This window comes from Carassius auratus, unplaced genomic scaffold (assembly GCF_003368295.1).
Source record: "Carassius auratus strain Wakin unplaced genomic scaffold, ASM336829v1 scaf_tig00216014, whole genome shotgun sequence".
Classification (NCBI taxonomy): domain Eukaryota; kingdom Metazoa; phylum Chordata; class Actinopteri; order Cypriniformes; family Cyprinidae; genus Carassius; species Carassius auratus.
Window position 1 is genome coordinate 117,848 of NW_020528362.1, and position 12,686 is coordinate 130,533.

Genomic DNA, 12,686 nt, shown 5'->3' on the forward strand with positions numbered 1-12,686 from the left:
ACAGATTGCGAAATCTGAGGTCTCAACCTGTTTACCTTCTCCACAAAAAATGTCAAAAAGTCACACAGTGTTTCAGAGTTTTGGAGTTTTCATAGTGACTCAGCTTTTATATACTGCAATCATAATCCTCATAATCGTTTTGAAACTGAGTGTATAATCAACATGTGTCAATGTGTTTCATTGTTTGAAATCCCACTGACATTTCGGGGAACTAAAGATTGGACTAAAGCACTTGTTGCTGGTATCCTTCCTAGAAAAGTTTACATGGTGGCATCAGCAGCATCTACAGATATAATAAACCTTTCAGAAGAGCTTTAGACACTCAGAGGCTTTGGCTTTATAGTGTTTATAAAGCCTTGAGCCTGTAATAGTGTTATTAACTAATCTATATTGGATAACTTTATCTTACTTGAATCAATAATATACAAAATACTTAACTGTGTATCATGTTTGATTTATTCTGAAATGCTCTAATTCATTTGTCTCTGGGATGGTCTTTCCACAGACCATTTAAACACGGAGCTGATAAATATTTTGTCAGCATTAAAGCCACTAGATAACAGTGATATTTGAAATATAATGATTCAGTGTGATAAGGATCACATTATAAGTGATAAATGAACCACTACATCTGTGTTTGCTTGTCTTTCAAAGGTCTAACACGCAGTTAGATAATATTTTAGTGTATATATTATTTAATCTAATAAATTAGCAACAATACATTAAGCCTGTTACCTTTGTAATAACCATTCTTGACTGAAAACTTGTGTTGGTTATGTAGTTGAGCATCAGCACAACCTTTCGGCTGGTGTTTGTAACTGCACAATGTATTGCCTTCTGCAACCACCACCAAAACCCTCTGTAGATTGTACTATTTACAGATATAGTTCACTAAAAAAAAAATTAATTTGCCGAAAATTCCCAATACGTGGAGTGTGTTTCTCCATCAGATTTGGAGAAATGTTGCTTTGCATTAATTTCTCAACAGTGGATCCTCTGCAGTGAATGGGTGCCGTCAGAATGAGAGTCTAAACAGCTGATAAAAAACATAACAATAATTTTAAAAAACTCCAGTCCATCAGTTAATGTCCTGTGAAACAAAAAGCTGCATGTTTGTATAAAAAAATAAAAAAATAAAATAAAAAAAAAAACACAAAAATAATCAATTATTAAAATGTTTCTAACATCAGACTGTTGTAAAGTTATGCAAATTTTTATTTTAGGTGAACTAAGTACCTTGAGTCTTATATTCCTTCAAAACACCATTCTTGTAAAAAATAAAGAATACTGTGAATTAAAAAAAGAAATGTAGTGAAAGTGTAACCAAAAATTGCCAATGGAAACAATTAGTTTGCCACCAAAGATGATTGTTTGCATTTAGAATTGATTTTTGTTTATTTATTTTTTTTATTTTTTTATTTTTACCATTTAAACATAAACTCACAGTTTATCCAAATGTGCCGAAATATAAGTTGACAATAGTAGATCTGGTGAAACCATGAACAAGTGTTTAAAACAGGGGTCAGTTTTATAATGTAGATTCATTTTTTATTAATTTAATCAAGTTTAAAACTTAATATGAATAATTCGAAAAGGAGAATGATATTTAGTTTCTTCAAGTTGGGTCTTAGCTTGCCAAGTCCTGATTAATAACGCACAAAAGCTACATATTAGCGAAATATATTTTAAACAGAAACTATATGTTTAATGGTATAAGGTGCGTTCAGTCAAGGTTTCGTTTAAAAAGCGTTCACATCCTCGTAGAATTACATCTTACAACCTGGGTAGTTTCGAGATGACGCACATGACGTTCTACTCCGAACTGTTCACGTTCTCGAAATAGGAATGATTGCTTTTCAACATAGACACATGGATAGCAACACTATCGACACCTACACAGAGCCTGCGGTGGTCACGTGGTACTCCCAGATCACAAGTTGTAATGACGAGTTCTACAAGGACGTGAACGCTTTTACAAGTCAGAATCTCGTAAAATATGGTAATTACAAGAGGGCGTGAACTCTCATTTATGACTTGTATGTGATCAATTATTTGTTTCGAAACAGGTATCAAACTCCCAGGGGCAAGTGATTTCGAGGATTCGTTACGATATAACTGTATCGACACCAGGACTAAAAACATGTTTATTATGCATTTTGGGAGATACAAAAATTGAATAGGAAAATTTCAATATATAATTATAAAATATTAGAAATTATCATGTAAATCTGGCCAATTAGGCCGTTATTACACTTAATGTTTCAACATACTGTCCCAACAGCACACTAATATGCAGATTATTCACTGTATAACACTGTGTTTAGTGAGAAAACGAGTTAATGGAAATTTTATAAACGTGTTGCATAAAGTAATATAGTGTATCAAATATTTTTGTTAGATCTTTAATAATACAGTTGAGAATCAACCTTACACAAAGTTTGGTACATAAAAAAAATTCCTGAAGCCTGAAAATTAATTGGTGATATCTTTTTTTACAACTGCCTTTTCATGTGTGTTTATGACATTTATTTTAAAGGAAACCCGAGTTTTCGTGTCCTTTTAAAAGTGATATATGAATTAAAGATAATTTTACATAAATAAAGCTTTTTGTCATAATTAAATTTCCACTTATTTTTAAGTACAATTCGAAGATTTGAAGTATTTCTAAAACCACGATTATGACTTTAAATGAATGACATTTTAAACTTATTAAAGTATCAGCTATTATTAGACATACATTCATATAAATCCTGAAACACATACTTGACTTAAATATTTCATTAGTTTTTCTTTGATATCTCTTGTTATTACATCTGTATATATAAAACCACTCGGATCATGCACTTCTCCTCATTGATCCAAAAAAGAATCATGAACGTTCATCAATAGTAGTTTCCTGTGATTATATCACGGTTCACTACCCGATTCACGCTCAGAGAAGCACATTCTCACTCATCATCGTGGTTTGGAAGACAAAACTCTTTCGAAACACATTTCCTAGTTAATAACTATAGAAATGATCCCTGAAAGTATAGTCTTAATTTCTCAAGTTGCTCCGCGGAGAGCCCGTCAGCGCGTACATGAGACTCAATGACGGTGGCGCGCAATGACGTCACAGCGGCGACTTTAAAGCGACTCTAATAACAACGCGCCAAACTCCTCGTTATCTCCTCGCGCTTATCAATGTAGAGAACGGCGCTTCAGTCTATTAAGGCGTAAACGGATTAATTTGATAACGTTAAAAGGGCGTTGAGTAATATTGGGTGAAGTAGCGGTGATTAATCATCTTGTGTTGAAATCCATCAGCCCTTAACTTTTTGTGACTATACATTCATTATCATATGTTTAAGCAGTCTGTAACTGAAATAAATGTTATTTCGTTTAATAAAGCATGTAGTGTACAACTTAAGATGTGCATATTGTCATTACCCACAATCCTCCTCGCTCGGTGTCAACCTTCATTTTCGTGCTGAGCAGGCTGTATTTGTCATGGGTGTTAAACCAAGTACACTAAGGTTAATACATAAAAGTGAATCTGAATTGTAGAGGGAACAACAAATAAATGTTGATTTCATATGTTGGTGCTTCAGATAAGTAAGTCCTGTCATGCAACTTCAAGCATCGCTCCGGGATGGAAATCAAGCTGCAGTTACATGTTTTAACCACTGCTAGGTGTTTGGTCTGCTGTATGAATTATATCTGTAGGAGAGTTACAGAGCAAATAACCTGAACACACACACACACACACACGCACACAAATAGACTCGATTCAATAAAGTTAAGTCATACAACATGCGATTGCTAGCTTTATTGTTTATTCTTATCTGTTTCGTACCATTTTAATATTTTTTTATGTCATTATATGTCACCAGATGTCACCAAAGTCAATTTTTTTAAGGTTTTGGCTGTGTGAACTTACTGGAATTAATATTTTATTTTATTTTTTACTGAAGTAAAATAAATATTAAATACTTTTAGAAGTAAATAAATAGGCTATATATATATATATATATATATATACACACACATATATATATACATATACATATACATATAAAACACAAAACTAGTTTTAGATAGTTTTTATTTGATCGAAGAAAGTGATATGACATTTAGGCTAGGCTATTCATTTTTTTATATATATAAATAAATAAAACAAGATTTTGGACTCGTTTATAAAGACGGAACCGGAACAGGTTTCGAGACCGAAATCCGCGAAAATAAGGAGGAAGATAGAGGGAGAGAAACTGATTCTGATGCATCAAGTTACAATTATTATTAATAATAACTGGAATGCCAATTAGATATCTTCAAGTTACTTTGCTATAAAAAATTCGTTTTGTTGTTCGCTGTCAATCTGCATGCATTTGTATTCAGTATGTATGTAAACAGCCTACGTCATGTCTATACTTTTGTTCTATTAATATATAAATCTAATGAAATGGATACATGTACTGGAGCTGGTTTGGTTTATTTCGTTTGAGTGTTCTCTTCTGACCCACATTTAGCCTCGTGGAAAATTTTCAGCCCTCTCTCATTTGTTAAGAGGATTTTCTGTTTCCAATTTGGAAAGTCAGCCATCATAAAAAATTATATTCACCATATTTAGTGAATTTATTGATGTGGTTGCCAAGAGCTGACCACCAGAAATAGTGTGGCTTAATTTAGAAATGGGGAAGAAAACAATGACTGGCTTAATACAGAACAGAGCTTTTCTGGACTGAAGGAGAGGATTGGGTTTCAAAGCTTTGGGATTTTTGGCTTTTCCCAGTACTTACTCTTGTATAATTTATTGCTTACTTAGTGGTGCTGAAATGTAGTCTGTAGCAAAAAGTGAGAGACTGCAATGTTTCCACAGAAACAACAAATGTCTTCTCATCTGGAATATTGTGTTTGTAAGTAGTGACTAGTAGATCATTCACTGTTTTCCAAAATGTTGTATAATTATTATGTCTACATGCAGTTTCAGCTTTTATCAATTGAGAAACTGCATACAAAAAAAAAAACAGTTAGTAAACTTTTCTTTTCTTCTAAATTGGAACCTAAAATTGTGATGTTGAAAAATGAATGTCCCGTTTTTTTACGCAAATGAGATGTTTGCCTTGTCCACTAACAAATAAAAATAAGTTTAAGATGGAGTGCTAAAATTAATAAAACTGAAATAAAAATAAATTAAGCTAAATAGAAATAATTTAGCTCATAACAAAAAATGACCAAAACTTTCACATTTAAATGAAAACAAATATTAAATGCATTTAAAATATTAATAAACTAGACTAAAAATAAAACAATAATAACATAGAAATTGCTATTTTACAGTTATTTACAGCAGGAAATACAGTGAATTAAGAAATGTAAATGGTAGAAACCTATTCCATTAATCTTTGTTTATTTACAACTTTAAGTCATTTTTACAGTCTGTAATTGTATATAAGCAATACTTAAATAAAACCTGCTGTTGATTTCAACCTTATGAAGCTGATTTCATTTTCTTAGTTCTTATTTATCAACGTAGTTATGTGTTGTAGGTTTTAGCAAAAGAAGCTGGGCTGACTCAAAAAAAGGTAGTTCTGCGAATAATGACATTCAGACATTTTACATGTCCAGATACTTTTTGAGGCCACTGTATATTGGGTATTATTGCATGTTTCTCGATTGCTCTCTTTGTTTTGAATCACAGTGACCTAGAGCCCAAACGTCTCGGTGGTTCATCACCGCCGTCTCCTGAAAGAGACGGTTTGTTAAAGGCATTGCTGGGTGTCGTTCACCATTCAAGAGGAAATGCTGGGAAAAAAAGGGGGAAAACTCATCATCCATGGCCTGGTCCCACATAGTCCCTCTAGTACAGTAAGTGTGCAGAAATTCTTATCGGTAAGCACAGCTAGACAAAGAATGGGTCAAACTGGGCCTTGTTTGTAAAACAAGCATCTTCGAAATGCAGGGAACAAACAAAAACACTTGCACAACTCCGTTGATGCTCTGTAAAAATAAACTCCATCCACTGGTCCCTTAATGCTGTTTTTTTTTTTTGGTAATCTGTGCAGGGTTGTCTTGCCCTGGCAACCAACAACACACTCCTTTTGTGACATTTGGCGACGCTCTGATCAGTGATTGTCTGTGCTCTCAGTGCTCTGCTATACGGGAGCGCGCGCTCTTCCGGCAGAAGTGCCCTTAGGACCCATATAAGGAAATTCTGCTCCATCTAACGTCACACAGAGCCATACTCGAAAAAAACTTTCCGAAACTTGTGACAAACCGGAAGGAGTATTTTTGGAACAGAAATACTCCTTCCAACGTACAACTTAATTTTTGAAACTTTGTCCATGTTTAGCATGGGAATCCAACTCTTTAACAGTGTAAAAAACTCAGTATGCATGAAATAGTATTTCACCCCCCCTTTAATGAGGTTAACTTATAACTCCTTGTGGTTAGTCTGCACCAGATCAACAAGTTTGTTTGCTTTGCGGCCGCTTTAAATACAAAATAAGCATTCGATCTACGTTAGAGCGTCTGAGCGCTCACAAATCTTTCTGCAGCGTCGTGAGCAGAGCGGCAAGAGTGATTTTTGACGCTCTAGACGCCGGCGATGTGAACGCACAGTTAGGCTTCGGCTATGGCTGTAGTGTTGTTGTGAAAGTAGCATAGAGACTATGCCATTTCTCGTTTGTTACTCTAGAGTAGACCAATTCACTTTATTGAGGCATATTGCCCCCATCTGGTATGGAATGTGGAGTATGACTTGATTTTTTTTTTGCCAAACATTACAGGTGGCACCTTTAATATGCACTTCAAAAGCTTCCATCACTAGTTTTTCAGTTGTAGCACCCCCTATGGGTGGAATTGGACGTAATTTGGTGGGGGTCTCCAGAATGTCCTGTTGTTCACGTGTTTCAAGTTCCATTATGTTTGAATATTTCATTTAGCAGATACGTGCCAACTTGTCTGTCAAGCAGAACAATTAATTAACAATGAATTAAAGACAAATTAAACTGTTAAGTCAAGTTGCAGCTTGGTGTTGTGGTTGGTTTTACTCATATTCTCTCTCACAACTGCTTTTCAAACACTCTTGTTTTATGTTCCACGATTGGAAGCTGTTCTTTCAATTGTGCAGCATATTTACAGTGATTGTCCTAAAAGGACATCCAAGAGGAACCCGCAGTCGTTTTCTTCCCGTGACAGACCAGAGAAATTCCAAACTCTTTCCCGAGCAGCTTTTTACGATTATTCCTCAAACACCCCTCCATACTAAAGCAATTAGACCGTTTATCTGAAATAACTGAGGGAAATTGCATGCCCTGAAGGGAAGAGTGTATAAATCTACCGAAGGCAGGTGGAGGTGCTGTTTGATGTGCTTTCGTTTTTAGATACAATCTATCTAAGCTGTTAGGTAAGTGTGAGATGTTGTATCTTTCCCCTACAGTTGAGGTCAAAATGCTTGAAATTTTAAAACCGAGCCAAAAGGAATTTTTTAAGTTCAACTGAATAAAATGAACAAATGTGTGGCTCATAATTTATATTTTGCTCCGTAGTCATCTACAGCAGTAAAATAGTTGAACCCGGAGGTACATTAGAGGATGAAAGCTGAGAAAAGCTCAGACAGTTGCTCAGTTTTTCTGCCCACTGACCTCCGGTAAACTCACAGACAGACTTAATAGTCTTGAGATGACTGAGAAGGTTTCTGCTCTGTGCCTCTGGGGCTCGTGATTAAACGCTCGGCCAGACTGATTTGATTATTTTCCTGAAAAACCTCCAGACTTACAATAGTTTTTACATTAACAAATTATTCTGCAGTTTTTTTAAGCGTTAAACCTAATTTGGTTAATTGTCTGTAATCTTTTCATAAAACAAACGGACTGTCAATGTCCATTAAGCTTTGATAGTCTCTCACATCAAAATCTGTTTTGGACTGATTCCCTTGTAAACGGTGCTTGATCTGTTGATATTTCTCTCCTGATTCAGACGAGACCACATCTTCACTGGAGCAAGTGTTGTTAGGGATTCTGGCTTTTTTTACAAACACGCAGCTTTTTTGTTTGAACTGATGGACTGGAGTGATGTGGATTATTGTGATGTTTTTATCTCATTCTGACGGCACCCATTCACTGCAGAGGATCCATTGCTGAGCATGTGATATAATGCTACATTTCTCCAAATATGATGAAGAAACAAACTCATCTACATCTTGGATGACCTGAGAGTACATTTTCATTTTTGGCTGAAATATACCTTTGAAATAAAATGATTGTTTTTAATGTTTTTGTGGGCTTTTACCCAATGCCTGTAGCAATAAACGAATGAACCGAGAAGACAACTTTAATACCTAAAACTATGCAGGATTTATTTGACAGGCACAACTGACTTTCTCATGAACACTTAAGCAGCAGTAAAAAACTGATCATGATATGATGGTTTTAATGTGACTTCTCCTCGCTGGAACAAGTGAAAGATTTTTTTTAACGCAGTATTTATAACCAAAGCCTTAACAACACTTCTGAACTTTGTGAAATGAAAATGTTTTTGTAATTTCATGAAGGCAAGTTTTGTAATACATTGTTCAACCAACAAATGTGCCTCATTTTTCAAATAAATGAATGCAGATTTACTTCAACTGTTCTTTATTTCAGTCTTTTTACAAAAATAAGGCTCAAGTCTGGGTAGTTTCAACAATATGTCTGTTACATAATTAATTGCAAGCATGAGCGTGCTACAAAACATCTCTATACTCAAATTCAATGCAACAATGTTTTTACAGAATGATTTGCGTGGAAATATATTCAATTCAAAGTAGTTCTATCAACCATTTAACACAAAAACTCATCCTCATTATTTAAGAATCCCTTTGTAAATAATTTGCAATTCTTAATTGTCACATTGAATTGGATCAAACACAAAATAAACTAAAAATGACTGGGTAACACTTTACAGTAGGTTAAATTTGTTAACATATTAGACATCATAAATTAACTATTGAAAATATGTCTACAGCATTTATTAACTGCTAATACATTTTAAATGGCTTATGATGTGTAATTTAATATTAATTAGTTTGTTATGAATAAACTAACAATGAGTTAACAACGTGTGTGTGCATTTATACATTAAGTTTGAATAATAATAGCAGTAAAAAATGTTCATTGTTAGTTCAGGAAACCCAACCGTACTGTAAAGTGTTATTGCTTGTGTTTCATCAAATGAATCAACTTCAGCATGATTTTACACTCATTAATCAAAGAATTTTGTCTTTGTTCAACATAATTGCATCGACTTACTATTTTTAAATACACTATTTGACAAAGACCTCTTCAAGCCACTTCCTGCACCAGTGTCAGGTTCTTCCTGTAGCACTGCAGGCTGCACAGCGGCGTCCCCGTCTTGGAGCAGGAGTATTTCTTCAGGTTGGAGCATCCGGACACGCCACAGCTCACGGGAGCGGGAGGAGGCAGTCGCGGGGCCGCGGGCGTCGGGACGGGGATCCCGGCGGGGTACGAGACGGCGGCGCCCTGAACGTTACTGCTGTACCTCACCATGGGCAGCTGCGCCTGCTTGGACTTGCGCTCCCTCATGCTCTTGATCTTGGCCTTGCTGGTCTTGGTCAGTCTCTCGATGGTCTGGTTCTTGTTCTCCTCGGCCTTCTTGGCGGCCTGCAGGCGTCTTTTTCGGGCGCGCTCCTCTCGCTTCTGCATCATCTCGGCCGTCAGCTCCTTCTCTTTGTATCCCATGGGGAGCTCCAGTAACGGCTGGCTCTGCTGCTTATGTAAGAGCGCTTTCTTTTTACATGGAGAAGAAACTTTGGTCAGATCAATTAAATGTCAAATACTTACATTTTTAGCTCATCAAATCATATTGAGGGAGATAAACCCTACAAGGACTGTTTCTTCTGCTCAACAAGGCTACATTTATTAAAAAAAAAAAAAAATCAAGGTACAGTAAAATAATGAAATATTATTACTATTTAACATAACTGTTTTCTATGTGAATATTTATTAAACTCTAAATTATTCCTGTGATCAAAGCTGTATTTTCAGCTTCATTACTCCAGTCTTCATTGTCACATGATCTTCAGAAATCACTCTAATATAATGATTTGCTGCTCAAGAAACATTTCCGAATACTATCAATGTCGAAAACAGTCATGCTGCTTCATATTTATGTGGAAACTGATACATTTTAATTTTCAGGATTCTTTGATGAATAGAAAGTTCAAAAGAACAGCATTACAAATAGAAATCTTTTGTAACATTATAAATGTTTTCACTGTCATTTTGGACCATTTTAATGTGTCTTTGCTAAATAAAAGCAATAATCTCTTTAAAAAAACTTAAACAATGCATTTACACCCAACTTTTGAATGGTACTGTAGAACTGATGCATTATGTTGGTGTTACTTTAATAATATTAATAAACTATTACGGCTTTAATAATTTGAATTTGCTTTTATACTTTCAGTTTTTCCAGTTAGTTATCTTAATGCTTCAGATGAAAATTAGAAATAAAAATAACCAAAGTAACATTTAAGTTTTTCCATCTTCTGTTATTTCACCTTTAAAGTTAACAACAATAACCCTGCATCATGTCTGGTTATGCTGAGGTTTGCACATCTCCATTTGGAGGTTTTGAGGAGTTTTTGTATAGTTAAGGCTGTGCTGTGTTTGATAGTGTGTGTGTTTTCTATGGCACCTGTCTGGCTGTGAGCAGAGACTCGTCGATCTCTTTCTTCAGCTCTCCGTTATCATCCAGCTCTCCTTTCTCCAGCGCGTCCAGCCAGCGCTCCTCATCATCCATCGGGCCTCCCAGCAGCGAGTCCGTGTCCAGGTCGGGCACAGGAGACGGGTCCAGGTTACTGTCTTCATCTGGGTATGACCAACACAAACACACTCATGCACATTAACACCGGCTGCTACTCACTGAAACATGTGTGTGTTGGCTATATCCAAGTGCTGCAGTCACCAAGCCAGGCTCTGTACTGCTCGATAGGAACTCCCTCTGACGGCACATCATCATCAGAGTCGTCTTCGTCATGGTCTTCATCGTCATCGCTCTCCACGTTCACAGGCGACACTGAGCGCAGAGAGTCCGGGATCACTGTGAACGTGGGCACACTGAAACAAGACATTACACTTGATCAGATCGCCTCATGCAGGGTTCAAACACTCAGATGTGGTGATCTTTAGACCAGAGCATGCATTTCAAACAGTTCACCCAAAAACAAACACCGTCATCATCTACTCTGCAGTTTTCTTCCAAACTGCATTGTTGAATGTTGAATATGTGTTATTTTTTTGAGTTGAACTATTCATTCAATGCATTTAATTTGACTGGTTGCATTATTATCTACAGTGTATAAGAGATTGGTTCTGGTTTTCACTCCATTATTTCAGTAAGAAAATGACACCTGTGAATCGTTGTACTGTGCATTAATTGATATCAAATGATGCTCATGTTTACAAGTCTCAATCTAATTTATTTCTTACCAAATTAGATGATGCTTTCAATGCACACAGGTTTTTTTAATAAACGAAATAAATAAAGGGAGGTTTTCAATGCAAAGGTGATTTTAAGAACCATCTTGTTACACGTGAGTCTATTTTTAAGTTATGTGAAGTTATATGCTCACATTTGAACATGATTTTGGATAACGATGTCTGGATAACCAAGGGAACCTAAGTGTTCATCTTGAAATATTATATACAAATATTAAAGTTATTTATATATTTACTATAAAAATCAATACAGAAAAGCAGGAGCTGAAGATGGACATTTGTAGAATTACATTAAAGGGCCTTTTACTTGCTCAAAAAAGTCTGAACTATAAATAAGATGACGTGTAGTTAGTTTTCTTCTCAGTGAAGATCATTAGGAATATGAAAGCTGATGTTCAGAAGTCTCAGTCAGAAACAGGCAGAGTGCCGGACCTCTTGGTGCCCAGAGTCTGTCCTCCCAGTTTGATCTTGAGCTTGAGCTGAGGAGGTTTGAGCAGCAGCATCCCTGAGTCTGACTCCAGCGCCTCGGAGGACACACTGTGGCCGTCTTCACGGTGATGATGGTGCTTCTTCTTGTGCTTCTTATGCTTCTTGTGTTTCTTCTTGTGCAGGTTATAATCATCCCCGCTCCCTGCAGAAAAAAACATCAACAACCACACATTTCATATGAGAAAAACGGAATTAAATAACTCAAAGTCATCCGCGAATGTTAGGGAATACGGTTTTACATCCGCGAATGTTAGGGAATACGGTTTTAACACACAAAGAGACACGTGGGTGAATAAAACTAAATTCTAACGCATTTCTACTCTTACCAGCGAGAAATCTGGGGTGAATCATTTCTTTCCGTTTCCCCATTGACACGAAAAAAGAGCTTGACCTTAATTAATCACCTCAATAAGCATGTCGAATACATATACGACTTTTTCTTCAACTGCAGAGCACAGATCATCAGATGAACGCTAACATGCTAATTCCTGTGCAAACCGCCCATTAACGGAATAAAACAGTTCTGTTAATGAACTAAACCTACTATTGAAAGAATTATACCTCCTGTATTAAAATAAAATATCAACTATGACACACTACTAATATGGAAAAGCCTCCCGTTAATGTCTCTATTTTACTCCCTTAGCTTTCTAGCATTGTTTACAAAATGTGCTTCCTCGCGGCAGAGCATTGTGGGTAATGTAGTGGAGTTGTCGG

General features: G+C 35.9%; 1 protein-coding gene and 1 non-coding gene across 3 annotated transcripts; both read right to left on the minus strand.

The window, feature by feature from the left end:
• Window positions 1-2,826: 2,826 nt before the first annotated feature.
• On the minus strand, window positions 2,827-3,039 carry LOC113096702 (small nucleolar RNA U3). The gene has a single exon (XR_003288566.1). It is a non-coding gene; the product is annotated as a small nucleolar RNA U3 (small nucleolar RNA).
• A 5,559-nt stretch (window positions 3,040-8,598) lies between these two features.
• On the minus strand, window positions 8,599-12,656 carry LOC113096638 (INO80 complex subunit B-like). 2 transcript variants are annotated; one of them, XM_026262039.1, is made up of 5 exons: window positions 12,374-12,656; window positions 11,913-12,111; window positions 10,948-11,099; window positions 10,678-10,850; window positions 8,599-9,767 (listed from the first exon to the last, which is right to left on the minus strand). In XM_026262039.1, exons 2-5 carry the CDS (start codon window positions 11,981-11,983, stop codon window positions 9,303-9,305), a joined length of 861 nt encoding a protein of 286 aa, XP_026117824.1. In that variant the 5' UTR covers window positions 11,984-12,111; window positions 12,374-12,656; the 3' UTR covers window positions 8,599-9,302. The 2 variants fall into 2 exon arrangements, with proteins under 2 accessions (XP_026117824.1, XP_026117823.1); XM_026262038.1 differs by having other exon boundaries at window positions 12,296-12,656.
• Window positions 12,657-12,686: the final 30 nt, after the last annotated feature.